Here is an 18,109-nt window from a genome sequence, read left to right as displayed (position 1 = left end):
AAAAAGAAACAAAAAACTCAAGCTGAATACACAGATGATTCCTCAGTTTGCATCAATTTTTGAGACAAGAAAGTACGAGTTTATTTAAGACAATGAGATTTATTAAGAAGATTTCAAGCTGCTGAACTGTTTTGCTTTGTTGTTGGCACAAATGTTAAGCAGGAAACTACAAACGCTTGAAAATAAAAATCAACACTCTTTTTACCTTTGAGAAATATCCAACTAAATGGCAGCCTTTCTCGTCATTTTTTGTAAGGACATAGAAGAGGAATGGTTCAACATCATAGTACAAGGTTTTGTGGTCCAGGAAGAGCTTAGCTAACAAACAAAGATTTTGACAATAGATTTTGCTCACATTTCCATCAACCTAGAAAGCAAGACAGATGCAGTTATTTCCTATGCCACCAACAGGATGGGACAACACAATCTCTTGAATCAATCACAGCCTAGAAGGAACCATGAACAAGACGGTATTAGGGAAAAAAAAACATATCAAGGTCCAGAAGACAAATGACAAAGCTTCTTTTTAAACAAGAATTCTTCAGTGAGCACTAATTACTTTGCATTTTAAGTATCCTCCAAGGATCTGTATTTATTAAACAAAGTAACTTTACCTTTTAATTGTCTAAGACTTACCTCTCTCACTTCATTCCTGGAATGAAAATGAATGACTGGTAGACAAAAAAGTACCAATTAAACCTACATTAAACCCAGGTTTGTGAGAAGGCAGTGGTGTACAGCAATTAAGAAACAAAACCAAAACAATGCAGTGCATTGTGTTGAATCCCTAAGGCATAAGGGCGACGAATGAGTTGCCAACTACACATCAATCACAGCAATGTTTTAGATAAATTAGACAAGACAATTTTTATGCTGACTAAAACACCATTGAGCAAGAGAAGCAAATGTTCATGCTCAGCACTACCTAGTCTAGGTATGTTAGAGTGTAAGGAGTCACGCTGTGACTCCACCAGCCACAGAAAAACTGGACACATGCAGGTTTCCTGGCTCAATTCATTACCTCCTGAAAGGAAAGGCTCTGGCAAAGGCAATAGCATTTTTGAAACCATCTCCCAAACAGAAAGGCCTGCACTGATGTTCTGTGATGAAGTTACTGCTGTATTTCATTCAGGGACAGCCAAACACTATGCACACTGTTTGACAAAGATGTCATCTTCTATTCCAATTTGGTTTTGATAAGAATCCTAATTACAAATCTGAGGGTTGGGTAAACCCTAACCTTTTGGATATATTTAGTGATTTTGAGATGAATTCAGCAGTACAGCTGCATTATCTGGATTAAATAAACCACTTAATGGACAGCTACTGTTCCTAAAAGCATCAGGATAAACTCACATGCAGCAATCGAGTACCTATCAAATGCAGTACTCTTTCCTACCATTCACTCCATTTGTTCAGATGATTTTTCTTCCTTTTCACACTTATTAGCAAGTACACAAATTAAATGCAAACATTAACCAAGTAGAAATCACTGGGTAAGCCAGAAGCTTGAAACCCCAAACTGTGTATGCTATCCTTTTCAGTAAGTAGTCGTAGAGAAATGTAAGAAGTTCCCGGCAAACACAGTTTAGCCATCAGTTCTCAATGTGAGGAGAGAGCAAAAAGAAAGATACAGACTGGAACTTCAAAAGCCAGCATCGGACAAAAGGTTCTTGCATGCAGCACAGGGGTAAATTGTGCCCAAGTCTCCTCTCCAATCAAAGCCACGCTCTGGGCAGAGGTACATAAATCTTAAACACCAAACTCATTCCTAACGAGGTGCTCAAGAGTCCTGAAAGGACGGTAAGGAAGGGTATCAGAAGATGAGAAAGTTTTTACAGTTACCAGAGTAACACTCTACATTAACCTTTGAACCAAAAAACCCACTTTATTTCAGAAGCCTTAATCCAAGCGTCTCCTGAAGCACCTCAAAAAGAGAAAAGGAATAAAAGCAGTGGAAGAAGAGGTGGGACATTGCTTCAACGTGCACCTTGTTTTCTGTGTGGTTTTTGTGTCAATCCCCCTTTCTCTCAGTAGTATTTTACTCTATTATTTTAAGAGGTTTTTATTCATGTGTTTGCAGTAGCTATTGGTAATAAACCAGAGAGCAGGACTTGCCCATTGTGTGCTGTACAGCTCCCAAAACAGAGAAAACCTGATTTGGGTTGAGTAGGACAACTTTGTTTCTGGATAGGAAAGTGGTCAGTCTGTTTACAACCTGAGTCTTTTGCTGGCATATCTCCAATCTTTATAAGAACTGCCCAAATCAGGAAGGAAGCAATCTTGAGGCAGCCAGCTACTTGTCTTTAATAACACAAAACCAAACAAGTGAACCAAATATTAAGATATTGTTCTAATTTAAGAAAGGGCTTCAAGACTGCATCTACCATCGTTTGAACAGGTAATGGCAATGACCAGGCATGACAGACATCTATACAATGTGAAAACACATTCAATAGGATCTATGATACCTGCAACTAAAAAGAAGTTATCATCACATACGTCTAAATACTTTTCTTGATAAACAGCATCAAAGAAGCTTTTCTACTTTGGAAGCATCATGATGATTATTATTCTCCCTGCACTGAGGAGAACTCAAACAGTCAGAAGTGACTAGGTGCAAGAGGCTGAGAGGGGAAAGCCAACTCAGTCAAAGAGTCTTCATCACAGTCTCCATCTCACAGACTTGTATGCACGCCATACAAGTGTCTCAAGAGGTTTGGTAACGCATGAAGCACGAATGAAGAAAGAAAGAATTGTGACTGAATAGGATGGAGCAGAACATGGAAGATGCCCTTGGTTTTGCAGAACAAGAAGAATCTCCAAGCAAGTGAGTACATTAAAAGCTTTCACTAGTTCTACAGCTGGTCTGTAGAACCAAACTGGTTACTTGGCAAAATGTCGATTTTGGTACCTACCTCAAATACTGACAGGTCATTTCTCCTGTAGATTTCATTGGCTGGAGGATGAAACCAGCCACACTTCTTTGAGTGCCTTAACAAAATGTTTTTACTTTTCATGTATTTAAGACAGAATTCACACAGGTAAAGCTTTGGTAATCTGTATGGAAATTAGAAAGATATTTTATACAAAAATGCATTAAATTCTGTAAACAAAAAAGCTACCTCCTCCCCATTTAAATATTATGTACCACAGGTAAAGGATGATTAAGTTTAAATAGATAAATAAATGAAATCGCATTAGAGTGAACAATTAAACATATGCATCACCCATTAGAAGAGGAAGATAAGAGAAGATCAGACTCAACAAATCCCAGCGAACCTAATCCTGTTAAAGGTTGTGGCCTAGCCTCCATCAGACCCTAGTGACTCCCCCATTCCCACATTCTTCCTAAGCATTTGCTATGGCCTCTGTCAATGTAGGCACACTAGATTTACACTGCAAATTCCACTCTCCTTCCAATAAAGACAAAGGAGGCACAAAGCAGAACCCAGGGAACGTCTTCTCTTTAATCGTCCTTGTTGTGTATGTGGGGAAGGCTAGGAGATGTTTTTTCTTTCCACAAAAAAATCTGCAGAGGGATTGTCCCCCTTACCTCCACCTAAACTGTCCCTTCACTTGAACGCAGAAGCCCATCCCAACAGTTTGCCTATGAGCAAAAGGCCTCCCTTCCACACATCATGGCACAGGCCCCACAGATGACTGCACTCCTCTAGGAAGGATTCTGTTCAGACTACATGCAGGTAACCCATATGCCCTGTGTAAGATAATGTAGGCCACCAAAAGTTCTATGCACCAAAAACCACTCTGTTCAGAGCATCTTATGGCTTACCTTCACCTTTACATTACTGATGCAGGGGAAGACTGCTGCAGAAATTAGTCTACAAAGTTTTAGAGCACAGAACAACCTTTATCTGCTCTGAAGCTACCAGCATACCCTGAGATAATGCTGGGATCACAACCACGCTTTACACTGTTCCAGTATTCCAAGAAAGTTTATCAGCCACACAAAAAAGTAGCTGGAACTATTTGTTCCATGATGTAATCCCACTGCACCAGAGCCAAGAACCACACCGTCTCCTACAACAGCCATCCACTGTTGCCTCATACCAGCAATTATCCATCGTTATGCCTCTATCTGGGATTAATTTACTTGGTGGAACTCGTAAACTCGTAACTCTCTTTAACATTATGATACAAATTCAGGGAATAAAAAAGTACATGAGATAAAATAGTAGCACTATAAAAGCAGTGGTAATAAGAGAAAACAGAAATGCTCTCTATGCGTCTTACCAGCCCTTGATTTTTGTACTTCCAATTCATGATATATCCCCCATTCCCACCATCCAAAGACGGGGATATCCAGGGTCGAGACGGATGGAGAGAAAAGGCAGTTTACAACAATGCTGCACAAAGGCATTTTGCAACTGACCACTGAACTTGTTTGCTTGCTAAGCGTACAGTTCTGAAATCTCTGTTTGTGCCACTGATCCAACAGATTCAAAACCCACTTATTTCCAGCACATGCAAAGATCAGCAGAGACCTGCAGAGCACGCACACCAGTGCACGCTCTCTGCCTGATGCCAAGGTGTGCCTTGGCAAAGGCAGCCAGAACAAGACGCTGTGCCAGAACCTGCTTGGCTGGCTTTATTTATCTAGCATGTTCAGACTCCTCCCTGGTCCCTGGAGAAAGGAGGTTAACAAAGTCTGAATGACAAATAACATTAATTGCTCTAAAGGGCCAGAAGTTGGACATGTCTGGCTGCAGCCATTTAGGGGGAAAAAAACAAACAAAAAATCCAAACAAACAAATCCCCAAAGAAACCCACGCCAATATCCACTGCAAGGTTATGTTTATGCAGGACTAGGAAAATCAGTCTTTCTAATGCATCTTTTATTAGAACTAGGGAAAGAAAAGCAAGATAAACCCTCATTCTCACCTATAATTACAAAAGCATATTTACTTTCAGAAGAAGTTGTGAATAATAAACAATTACAAAAGAGCAATAAAATAAATTACAATCAGCACATTAGTTAATGTTCCAACACCATGTGACAATGCTGACAGCTTGCTACCTTGCATATTCCTGTGGGTAAGGTGAAGAGTACCAGGTCTGGATCTCGTACTTTCCAAATTCAATTACTGCAGGGTATCGCCCACTTGTTTCACCGGTGTTTTTACATCCGATTTTCTGCCAGGTGTAATACAAGAAAAATTTTAGTTACAGAAAGAGTAAAAGGACAGTTAGCTTTATATCACCAACTTCACTCAGCGAAGGTGTGAGAAACCTGCAGCATTCACATCAGTTGCTTAAGTTCTTCCAGCCTGGACAGAGAGAGGATGGAGTTTGCCAACAGCCAAACATAATAGTGAACACTGAAGTTAAGCAAGCAGTGCTTACAAACGCATACAGACAGATGGTGCATGGCCCAAAATGGGCACAACAGCCTCAGCTCTCCCTTCCCGCAGCATCGAGTGCGAGGTGGGAACCCTCTCCACAAGCAAATGGAATTACAAACTAATAATGAAAATGAATCTTTAAACTTGGTTTGAGTTTGTTAACACAGTCTGAATTACAACTATAAGAACATTACTGCATTGACCCAGAGCAGGTAGTATCAATTCTTTACAATGAACTAGAATCAAATTAAGTGACTTCCATCACTGAAAAAGTAAAAGACAAACTCACTTGCAGTGTAATTTTATAAAAAGCAGCAGCTAAAACATTACTTGCACCTCCCCCCTGACCGAGGGTCTCAGAAACTGGTTGCTCATTTCATAGGCATAGAGAAGTAAAAGTCTGGTTTGCTAGAGGAAGATTCCACTGTTGTGTCCAGCCTCCTCAGGTAAAAACAAAAACAACCAAAAACCCAATAAAACACCAATCAAACCCCAGCTCAGTCTCCACAAGCTTCTGATTACCACTCCATACCTTAAATACGGGCATTAACACCAGCTGGCATAAACAGTTACAGTCAAGATTCAGCTCAAATATTTTCACTGCTAGAACAAGTCTGAAGTATTTAAACCCAAAGTGTGTTAAATCATTGTGCAAAATGAAGTTCTGAACTCACTGAATCCAGTTTCCTACCAAACGGTGTTTTCTGGGACAGGCTTAACTTTTCCCAGTGGCTGGTTTATCTGTGGAGGAAACTCATGAGGCACATTCTTAGCAACCAGCATCACCTCCGTTCTGACCACGATGCCAGCTATGCTTGACAGGGGCAGTCCTGTGCCCAAAATGTACAAGTGTATCTTCCAAAACCTATCCCCGGTGTCACTTACTGACCCATTCCAGTGTGATTCCTTGCCCTTTATCTAGGAGAATGTAGCTCTATATGCAGCGTCTCCCCAGTTAAACTCACAGCAAGCAAGATACGTTAGAGCAAAAGAAATATATTACAAATTAACAGATATGTGGAAATGAACCGGGCTTTTATTAACAGAAATAATCACATTTTATGATTCTTACCTCCAGGGAAAGTTCTCGAGCCTGCTTAAACACTTCCAAATCCTCCTGTGTAACGGTATCCTTGCTTCCCACCAGATACACATCCGTATTTTCTTGTTTGATGCTTAGTTTGATTTCAGTATCTGTTATTTAAAACCAGCAAAAAGTTCATTCACAGACATGAAGGTTACATGTGCCTTACCAAAATGATACTCCTAAGCAGGATCAGAGCAACTATGGCTGTTAGGACTCCCCATTTTAACTACATTTGGGATTACCAAGTAACATAAATGAAACATTCCCTCCCACCCTTTCTCATTTTCTCATTTGCTGTTGCGCGACCTATTTTTAGTACTTGCTTGTCTGTCTGTAGCCTTTACAGTCCGCTCCTACTGAATCAGTTTTAAGCCTTGTGAAATGAAATATATCCGATCACTAGAACTATGCCACTCAAACTCCAGTACACTCTACAAGGTTAAAGTAAGAGAAAAATCATTGCCCTTAAACGTTGGAGACCAACACTAAGCTAAGTCTACATTCAAACGCTGTATTTTTTCTTAAATAAAAGTAATTACAAGGAAGGTGTTTCACAGCAGTACAGATCAAGTGTTGTGGAGACTGTAGCAGGATGGAATTGTTCATGAAAAAGCAGTGGAGCAGAGGGAAATGAACTGAGATGTCCACCATGATGAGCACTGACGGCACACAATCACAATGAGAGCGCTACGGCCAGGGAAGGGGCAGGGGAAGGATGAGGAAGTAGCATGAAGAGTGGCTACTCATGCGGTACTACACAGCCATAAGCGACGTTATGAAGGCATTTGGGGCTCCTAGTGTCACTACGGATGCAAAAACATAATAAAAAGGTGGTGTGGTATTAGTCAGAAACAACGTTTTGGAGATTTAGTCAGCATTAGACGAAAGGTCAAAGTTTTGTTTCTTTCGTATGAAAGTTAAGAAGAACAAGAGAAATAACTAGGACCTATGTGACAATATAAGAGTTCTGGTTTCGGATGGGACGCAGGTTTGGTTGGCGCTTTGACCTTTGCTTACCATCATCCTGATCACGTTTAATCCTTCCGTCTGTCAAGCTCCCCTTCCCTGGTGAGGGGGTCCCCATCTGAGGGGTCACTTTATACTTTAATCTGCCTAGAATTCTGTGCTTTTTAAGGAAGGTTGTTCTCTTGAGGTGAGCAATTGCTTTAAAAGCATGTCCTCTAGACACACCCCATCCAGAGGCACGGGCATGAGCAATAAACCTGCCCCTGACCTCTTTCTTCCCACAGAAATGGTTATTAGATTTTGATGCAGAAGAGAATTCTGCTTTACGACACAAGCGCTTGGGCGGCGTATAGTTTGGGTGTCCCTTTTCTCGCGACTGTCCCTGAGCAGTATAGCTATGAGAGAGTCCATCAAAGATCCCCTTCAGCTGACTGTTATCAGGAAGGCTACTAAAGGGGGGGATGCTCGACCGACTGAAAGAGCTTTGGGGGGAGCTAGAAGAAACTGAAGTGCTGGACTTTTGTGAACTAGGGCTCTGACCAGAGATGGGGGTTGGGGATAAAAGTGAAGAAGGTGGAGGTTTTAACTTTTGTGTGGTACCTGTAGCCAACACAAGAGAAGTGCATGACTGTTTCTGAGAGACCTTTTTCCTTGGACGATAGTGCTTTGAAAAGTCTATTATTTCACCTCGTGATCTGCGACCATCAGGTGATGGTGTAAAGAACTTAGTAAGGCCATCAATGAGCCCTTTGGTTTTCTTGTTAACTTTAAGTGTAGAGGCAGATATGTAGGTGGAGGTGGTGGTGATTTTGGTGGTGGCACCAGGCCGAGTGGGGTCTGTAACAGGCAATCTGCTGCTTGAATCCTTCACAGATGCAGCATGACCAGATGAAGGTGTGGTACAGACTTTAGTCTTTTGACCCCTACCAGGTGACCCCCTTCCTGTGAATGCATTCACGGATCCTTCATCGCTGGTTACAGACCTATGCAAAAGTTTGGAAACAAAAACCAGCATTAACAATCCGCCAAGCAGCACTACTGTTTATACAAGTCACTTACGCCATCGTACTTCATCTTTAAAGCAATTTAAAGACATAAACTTTGGAAATACATTTCACACTAAGACATAACATCAGTTTTTTTATTCCTTTTCCTTTTTCTCCTTTTGTCTGCGTCCCCCACTGCCTGCCCCATTTTCTGAGTCCACAGTACACATAAATGGAAGCAACTGGAATAGCAGGATCTCCCAAGTATGCAGTCTCCCCACCTACTTGGAAAAACTGTGCTGCTTTGGAGAAAAACACCAATGCACTATGCCTGAGTACAAGAACTGCCCCACCACCACTGCATTTACTTGCACACACAGAGGAGATGCACACGTTCAGGGTTAATAAAATACTGCATAGTAAAACCCTTAACTTCAGGCTACATTTGCTTAAACGGTAGAGAAAGGCTATTAGACTTTTAAAGAAATACAGTCAGTGTTCAAGAAAGCGTTCCTTTTCCCCACACTCACTGGATTACGTATGCCAACACCAGTAACAGAAATCACTTCTGAAGTAGTTTTCTAAGGTAGTTCAGGAAAGGTGTTACAACAGACCCAAAGAAACAAGCTCTCTTTTCTTTATTAATTGTATCAATTGCAAAAATAACAACAGCAAAGGAAAGGAAAAAGCCAAACTGAGCCCCAGCAGTGTTTGGACAGAAGCTGTAACCAACTGGGCCTAACGCAGGTGGTGTCAAGGAGGCAGAGTGGTGAATGTGATGGAAATGCAGGAAGAAAAAGGGCACGCTGAAAGCCAGCGTTTGTGACAGCAGAAGGACAGGTCGCTGAGGGCCAGGGAGAGGAACAACTGAAGGCTATGCTGAAGTGCAGTATATTGCAATCATATAGAAAGAGAATGTTAAAAGATATTTGCAGTACAAGAAACAGGTATCAGGAGGCACAACCGAACTGCAGATCCTACACAGCTATGTAATTGCACCAAATGCTTTCATTCCCTTTTCCATCCTGCTCTTTGAAGTTCACTTATTTACTTTGCAGCAGAAAGTTTTCTTACACAGATTTTTGCCTTCCTAATTGAAATGCTGAAGTAATTAATTCCAACAGGTCGCTTCTAATTAGAGACCGAACAGCCTGCGGCTACCATCTGGTTTACTGAACTCGAGGGCCTGCCAGTTTAAGAACTCGGCCCTTTTCCACTCACACATCCTTAAATTTGGTGAGCTCCTCAGAGGCAGCAAAACCACAGACTTCTAAGTCTTCTGAACCCTTTGGTGCCGTACGCTGACGTCCATCACAAGGCCCGTTCCCACTGCCAGATGTGGTAATTGCCACCAGCGCCAGAGGCCAACACACACCTGGGTTCAGTTAATCCTACATAGCCATTTCCCTGCGAAGGGCTTCCTACAGATGGGCAACAGGCAAAAAAATGATTCCAGCACTACTGGACAGATGTTCTTTGTACAACATAAAGAGAAGGAAGTGGCATTAGCCAACCTGCCTGCATTTCTGTGTCTACATACTGTTCTGTACAATACTGTCACCTCCTGTGCCCCACTAACACTTGTAAATAGGAATCGACGAGAAACAGTCCCTTGCCCCAGCTCCTCATTATTTTTCCAAAACAAGATTACTTTGGTTTATATATATTAGACATAGAAGCAACAGAAATGTGCCCACAGTGTTGCGAATACTATATACACAGCCCCCCAATTACTACTCTGACATGTTTGCGTGGTACAAAGAGAAGAAAATCTTCACAAAGCTATTCATTCTAATTTCCCAAGTCTAAAAGAACTCCTGTGTCCTTTGGCATGACAGTTATTTTAAAAGACGTAGCTCAGAATCCCATTAGCAAAACCTAACGGTAAAACCCTCATCACTTTCCCAGTCTTCCTGTTACACGTGTGAGGAGGGAGGAGAAGCAGAATTACTGTGTTAGACAGACACGGGTGCCCCAACCAGGGACGTGTTCTCAGATAAACAGGATGGCAGTACTGTATCAGAACTCCAACTGAAGGGTTAAGGCTTTCAAAGGGGTAAAACCAGAGGCGGAGCTACAGATACAGGGAGTATTTTCATTCTGCACACACAACAATAGGAACTGCAGTTAGAACAAACATCGTCTGGCTATCTCAATGACCTTCGAATTCCTAAGTTACTCTATCAGGAGGAGAATGGAGAAGTAATAGAACGCCTTACTCGCTCTTCCTTTAACAGTATGCTCTCATGAGCCTCCAACCACATCTTTTATTTTCACATAGCAACACATTCCATTCTTGTCCTGCACTACCTTCCTAGAGCAGCACAAGCTGAACTGTGTGGCAAGGACCAAAAGGGCAAGATGAGGGATTTTGGCAGAGGGAGAGAGGAAAGAGAGAATACAGCAAGCTGCAGAGCACTAAGTTCATCAACTTGTCCAGTGCGCTGTACTCTAGGACTGTATGTTTTTCCCCTTCTATTTTCCTGTTAGCTCCACTGGCTCGAGAAATCATTATTCTGTAAAATGCTAAGCTCTGCAGCAGCTCCCATGCAGCTCTGAGGAATGTCAGACAGGCGTTTAGGCTGTAGAGAAAAATAGTCAGCGAGTAGCCACTTGACAGAGCGAGCAGTAGATAGAGCCAGAAAGCTTTTCAGCTGCTGAGCTGACATGGCCACACAGTCAAATAGGAGAAGAAAGGCGTATGTGTAGGAACGTGTGATGGAGGGAAACATGCTACTGAGTTAATAGAGAACCTGTTCCTGTTTAACAGTCAGCGTGATGTCAACTCAGCATTTGAACGATACTTAAACAACTCTACAACCAAGCCTGAAGATGTCCAACTACAATGTTCCAAGGAATGACAGATGGCAAAAGAATTACAGCACTCTCTTGTCTTGGATAAACACATTCCTGAGAAGCAAGAGGAACTGCAACCTCCTTCCCTAGAAACCAGTGGCAGCTTAACAACAGAATTTTTTCTAGAGTACCCCTGAAACCAGAACTTCTGCAGTGACTGCATAGTGTGCTTTTTGGAGTGGGTTTTGTGAGCTAATATTAACTAATACAGTCACTTGTATATAGCTTTTGAACAAGTATTTAAGCAGAACCATCTCCTTTAGTCCGATTTAAGTAACTCACTATTGCCCACTTAGTACAGATTCTGCATGTACTTCAATCATTTGAAGTTACACCCCAAAGACAGCTGTGGCACACATTGCCATACAGACTTCTACTTGCATCTGCTACAGGTACGAGTTTTGTTAAAAAATCATGGGATCTAGAAAAGTGATAGGAAGTTTTTTCATCGCCTTCTGACACAAAACAAAAAGTACCTGCTATAATTAAGAAGTGATTGGCTACTGGACTGAAAGGCATCTAATAGAGTACTTGTCACCTCCTTCCCTGCCTAGAAATACATTTAAGAACCGTGGTTGAGCCTGCACCAACTCCTATCTGACTGCTTTCTCAGAACCATTAAAACAATCAAAGTGAACCTACAACATTCGTTGCTTTAGTTTGTTTTTCGGTCGTCCAATAGGTTTTGCATATCGTCGCCTGATTTGGGCAGCTTTCTCATGAAGTAGCTTTCTCCCTTTCTTCTTTGGTCTACAGACCTGGCAGATCCACATCCCTGCATAAAGGAAAGAGTTTCGTTGCACACAGTTTAATTAACCTGTACGGCAGGTGAATACCAACATACACACCGAGCATAAAAGGCTAACAAATTCTCTTATGAAGAACACACAGGGAAGGGGACAAGGACAGATAAAAGTGATCCATTCCTACCATCCTCTGAGAGTTTTGAGAGCAAAATGCTATGGAAAGGGAGGCGGGGGAAAATGGTAACAAGGAAAGGCTGTGAGCAAACGGCTTCTTAGAAGAACTTCTGTTCTAGCCTGTCCCTCTTTACAATATCTTTCTTCAGACACAATTAGGATCAGGTGATAAAAATCACATGTGTGTTACAAAACAATCTAGGCCAGAGCACACTAAAGAAAATGCCGGATCACACTGAGGTATGCTTGTTTTAATAAATAACAACTTGAATCTGGCATCCTGTTCATGTTAGATATCCATGTCTGAACAGTTATTGGAGATAAAGCTGGGTATTTGGGGGAGAGGGGAGGAAAGAAGTATTCAATGTGATTTTAAATTAAATATGGAAAGCCATAAGCATATGAGAGCAGGAGGGAGAGGCGCTAGCTATGTATCAGAAATCCAGAGATTAGAGAACCTGAAGACACAGGTATTTTGTTTGTTTGTCTGCTTTTTTAATTACTCTTACAAAGACAGGAAGAGGTAGGTTCTTTCACCTGCTCTAAGGTCATGACCATAGACCTTTACAATGACCAACTGACCATAGACCTTTACAATTTTCCAGAGAAAAAACATCTCAAGTAAAGAAAAGTTTTGTCTCAGACATGACTGACACCGTGCTGTTTACCAACACAGAAATAATCAGCATGCGCAAGAGCCTGTGGTCACTAAGCATGAGAAAGGACTGTGAATGAAAGCATTTTCACAGAAAGGATTTTTATTATCACCTTTTGGCATTCGGGAAAGCGGTGGGTCACAGCACTCCATGTGGAAACCCTCTGTCCACAGGAGTCGCAAAAAAGCATGTTATCCTGAAAGGCAGGGGTAGGGGGTGGAAAAGGAAAAGAGATTTAATTCAGCATTGCCTCAAGTTATACAGCAGTGATTTGTACTTGTGCTAATACAGAGCTACATGAAACAAAGTGAAGTCAGATCCAGTCCCACTTACTGCATTTTTGCCTTGATCCTACACGCACTGCACGTTCTTGCACTCAATACACTGCCATCTTAAGGCCTTCACATTCGATGTTAGCTCCGGGCAGAATTTCAAAACACGATGGATGTCCTAAAAAAAAGCCCCAAAATATTTAAAGCTAGAGATTTAAGATTGGCAAGATTAAGTCTCAATTCAAACAGGATGCAGCCAGCCCCACCACAGCCCTGCAAGCATCAGCTCTTTTCAGAACCTAGCAACCCACTATTGAACACTACTGCTAACACAGAGGTACAGAGTAACTGCTACAAATCATGGCTAAATGGTTGTTTTGAACTTTGCCTTAATTAATAACTGAGAAGTACAGACATAAGAACTGTCCATTCTCACTGGCTGGTAACCACACATAGACCAGGTGTAACAGGGTTAATTTATTTCTCTGTTACCTACCTACACAACTACTTCTCATTCCAGGAATTCCACAGCTGAATACATTCCTTAATATTCTAAAGTGTTGATTTTACCATCAGAGAATAGATGCAATTAAAACAAAATCCATTGATATTGAATAGGAAGATTCTGCCTGCACTCAAAGTTCCCAAGCCACAACTCACTGGAGGACTGGAAAAGTGCAAACGGGAATCGCGATGATGCATTTGCCATGTGCTTTTCCTGGTTTTCCTAAGTTGGACTAGCAGGAAGAACACAAGCGTCAGACTTTTCTTCTTTAATAGGTGATACTACTTACACTCTTCATTCTGGACACAGACTGACATAGTGCAAATATAACGTTAACAAGTAGAGGGTAATGTCTACTGGACATAAATGGGGCAAATCAGCACGGTTTCACCTTTTGAAAAGGACTCTGCTTAACTTATTCCATAGCTTAACAGGTTCCTGTAGTCACTTGGAATGGAGTTGCTGTGACCTGCACTGATTTTGCAGCCACTTTCTTTCAATGTGAAAGAGCTGAAGAGGGAAAGAACATTTGTGGCTTCCAAATAACAGAGGATGTCAGTTTAACTGATCTAAAACAGAAATGCCAGACCATACTATTTTTCCGTATCCAGAAGCTGACATATCTGCCAAGACGTTTTCAAACTTGAAACAGTCTCTGGTTTGACGTGTCTCAGACAGCAGTTTCTGCTGGTTCAACTACTTGACTCCCTTTTACACCTCAGCAGCATTAATATTTTGATGTGGCACATGAGTTTAACTGATTACTGGAGATTCGGATTCTGAAAGCTTTGCCATTTCCACCAGGAATATTAAACAAGTTTGCTTTAAAATAAAGCCATCAAAAATTAAACAGTAACTATTTATCCTTTTCCCTCCAATGACAACAGGTTAAGATTAGTGGACACACTGATGTGACAGAAAGAGGTGAGATTCAGGAAGTGAAAACAGAACATCCCATTCCTTTGTGACTAACCTCCTTCAATCTGCCCACTTCTGCTTCTTCATTGCAAATCTGGGCTTTGTTTATCTTTCAAGGCTTTGCCAAGACAACTATTCTTTTAAAGAGCAAGCATTCTACAGTGACAATTACATACTAAATTGGATATGCAGTGTCTCTAGTTATTTCTAACTGTGATACAGATGCTGGTAACTAATACATAAGACAATCCACAAAAATCCCTTGTGTTCAATAAACACTTTGGGCAGAAAGGTCTATTATTTAGGGTGATTTTAGCTATGAGCAGAAAGGATTTATGCCCTATCTCAGGTATGTAGTAGGGTTTTTCCATCTGTCGGGTTCTAGCAACTTATTTATCCAACTGGCCAACCTCCTTCCACAGTCAATGATTGATACAACTCCCATACTCACTTATTCTTAAAGCGCAGCCTAAGTCTCCTTTCTAAAGTGATCCCTGCATAAGCCTTTCCAAACACTTTCTGTCCATACTCCTCTTACCTTACTTCCAATGTCTATGTTGTCCTGCTCTCCAGCCTCCCCTACCCATCCTGAATCGGAAACCTTCTTCCTTTCACAGCCCAACACACCATTTGGGTGGAAGGACAGTACCCACAAGTATTTGACTTTCAGCTATTTTTCCCTCTTTTAAAAACATTTATTACCATCACCCAATAACTCAACCTTCCTGCCGCCACCCCCCCCCTTCCTACAACTCCATATAAAACGTGTCAGCAGTAGCCCTTCAATTGCTTCTGTACCTCTTGGATGGGAGAATGGAAGCAGAGTTCAATTCCAGTGCTCAAGTCCTAACAATTTTTCAAACTCAAACAAGGCGGGGGGGGGCGGGGAAGCAAAGTTTGGTTTTGTGATAGGATGTTTTCTTGTATTGGACATCTCTCCCCTGACTCCTTTGGAAAATGCCCTGTGCAAAATGACAGAGCTGTGCATTCCATGTCCTCTGCCCAAATTCCCAAATTTGTTCCCCTCCCAAACACCACATAACGAGAGTAACAGCACTGAAATGTTCAGTTCTGCAAATGGCTTGCTTTCAGAGTGCAGAAGCATTGCTTGAAGACACCCAAGCAACTGACACAAGACCCTGAAGGAGAGCCAGTAGTGGGCACTGCAATTTAATCTCTGACCAACTGCGCAATTCCCTTGCTGTGGGCCACACACCATTTGTTTTCCGTTTGTTAAGACAGCAAGACCAGCTTTGAGACATGCTGCAGTGACCAAAACGACAAATCCAATCACAACAAATAGCTTGGCTGAAGTTTCATTATTTATAGATTGCACTGAGATTGGGGTTTGTTTTAGTTCAGCATCAGTAGCTAAAGTTTAACCACCCAGCAATCTGATTGGCAGTCTCTAAATTTCATTCTTTATATCTAATACATCAGAGGAACTAATTAAAGATAATTTAGTCTTAATGAGGCAGAGAGTATGTATCAGTGTTAATTCAAATGGAAGGTGATCCATGAAAGTCAAGACTTGCAGTTCTAAAGCATCTCAGACCTATCAGAGGATTATTACCCAGCAGAAGAGCGGCTGATAGCTCAGCTCACCTGATTAATGTAAACTCCACATACCAGAGCCTCACCAAGCACAAATCCTATTACATTGCCAAATATCAGAATATGGATTTCAAAATACAAGAAACCTGCAAAGCATTAAGGAAAACAGTTTAAAATCTATGGGATTTGGTGGGGTGAAAATGCCACTTCCTTACTTTGCTGTTTAATCATCAACTTAAATACACTAAAAACGTACACTGGCTAGAACGCGACGAGACTCACCAGGTGACAGATGCGGAAGCATACAATCAAAAGCATATCCCGGTTATGACACTGCAAAATGCTTTACCAAATGCACTTCCCAATGCAGCTATGAGCCTACATGGGCAGAAGTTTTTCTTACCAGCACAGCTAAACAAAAGCAGTCCACTCCCATGACAAACTACACCAACCAAATCACTCCTCTGCCACTAGAAAGCTCTTTTCCACAGGGGATTTTTCAGCACAGCTAAACTGATCAGAGGATTTGCACGTCCAGTTGTGCCAGAAAAAGCTTTATGGCATAGAGTTACTAAACAGGACAAGGGGGAATAGCTTTAAATTGGAAGGGTGAAGATCAGGATTAGACATTCGGAAGAAATTCTTCACACTGAGGGTGGGGAAGCCCTTGACAAGGTTATCCAGAGAAGTTGTGACTGGCCCATCCCTGGAGGTGTTCAAAGCCCGACTGGATGGGGCGTGGAACACCCTAATCCAGGGGGAGCTGTCTCTGCCTGTGGCAGCGGATGGAACAGGATGGGTTTTAAGGTCCCTTCCAACCCAAACCATTCTATAATTTTAAGTTCCTAAGCCAAATGTCTCTAGGAATCGGGAATAACCAAGGCCAAGAATACGGTTGGTACCAGCCATGCACAAGCACTGCACAAAGCAACAGTGTACTCCAGTAGTGCTTTCAAAATTCACTGAGGAGCTCACTTGAAACCAAGTGCCCGCGTTCAGAACAGCCACAGGAGGCCTGCAGGAGCTGCTGCCCCACACAGGAACAAGGTATCTGTGATCAGCCCAGAGTGTCTGCCTGACAGCTCCACTGTTTCAAACCCCACAGAACAAAAGAATTTTTTAAAAAGTGACTTGGATACACAAAACATGCGACAGCAAAGAATCACAGCATCATTAAAGCTGGAAAAGACCTCTAAGCTCATCCTGTTCAACCAGCAGCCCAACACCACTGTGCCTACTAAACCATGTCCCCAGGTCCCACAGCCATCCGTTTTTTGAACCCCTCCAGGGATGGGGACTCCACCACTGCCCTAGGCAGCCTCTTCCAGTGCTCCATCACTCTTTCTGTACAGATATTTTTCCTAACATCCAACCTAAACTTCCCCCGATGCACCCCGAGGCCATTTCCCCTGCTGTACAATCTTTATTATTAGGATCATTCCTTAGCTTCCGAAACGTTGCTAATCAGTGCAAGCAAAATTCTTGATCATCATGTGCTACCACAATGCAAAACTGCACTTTCAGATCAAACACAGATACCCTAAACAGCCAAACTCATGCAGTTTGCAAGTATGCTTTCCCTATCGATTTGCTCAACAGATCCGTACTTTTGGCACAAAGATGACCTTGCACCTCTCGTTTGTAGTTATCCAGATGACACAGTTTTATTTAAAAAGTCTCTTCCAGCCGCCTTTGTTTCAGCTCTCAGTCTGTGCCCAAAGAGAAGATGGCATTCACAAGTTTAACATATTTTTAATACCTAAAAAACAGACTTAAACACAAACGTTCACAGTATTTGTAAATGCAGCCAACTTACCGCTGCTGCCGCAGTCCGCACAAGACAACAGCTCCTCTGGTTTTTTTTCCCGATTGGATTCTTTCGTTCCCAAACAAAAGCTACAGATCGGGATGGGATCGGCTCGTGGCTAGATAAAAATAAACAGACAAGAGTTAGCCAGGCACCTTTCTCAGCGGTCTCCTCTTTTACCTCTGTTGTATCACATGCTGATTACCAAGACAAAGATCC

General features: G+C 41.9%; 1 protein-coding gene across 1 annotated transcript in view; it reads right to left on the bottom strand.

Moving 5' to 3' along the window:
• KAT6B (lysine acetyltransferase 6B) overlaps positions 1–18,109 on the bottom strand; it is an 88,607-nt gene that overhangs the window by 24,371 nt on the left and 46,127 nt on the right. The window contains 11 exon segments of the mRNA XM_054071418.1: positions 206–367; positions 2,919–3,060; positions 5,039–5,154; positions 6,436–6,557; positions 8,344–8,399; positions 11,901–12,033; positions 12,947–12,995; positions 12,998–13,030; positions 13,168–13,269; positions 13,271–13,284; positions 17,900–18,008. Coding sequence (XP_053927393.1) covers positions 206–367; positions 2,919–3,060; positions 5,039–5,154; positions 6,436–6,557; positions 8,344–8,399; positions 11,901–12,033; positions 12,947–12,995; positions 12,998–13,030; positions 13,168–13,269; positions 13,271–13,284; positions 17,900–18,008 — 1,038 coding nt within the window.

This window comes from Cuculus canorus, chromosome 7 (assembly GCF_017976375.1).
Source record: "Cuculus canorus isolate bCucCan1 chromosome 7, bCucCan1.pri, whole genome shotgun sequence".
Classification (NCBI taxonomy): Eukaryota; Metazoa; Chordata; class Aves; order Cuculiformes; family Cuculidae; genus Cuculus; species Cuculus canorus.
This window is presented reverse-complemented; position numbering and strand designations above follow the sequence as displayed.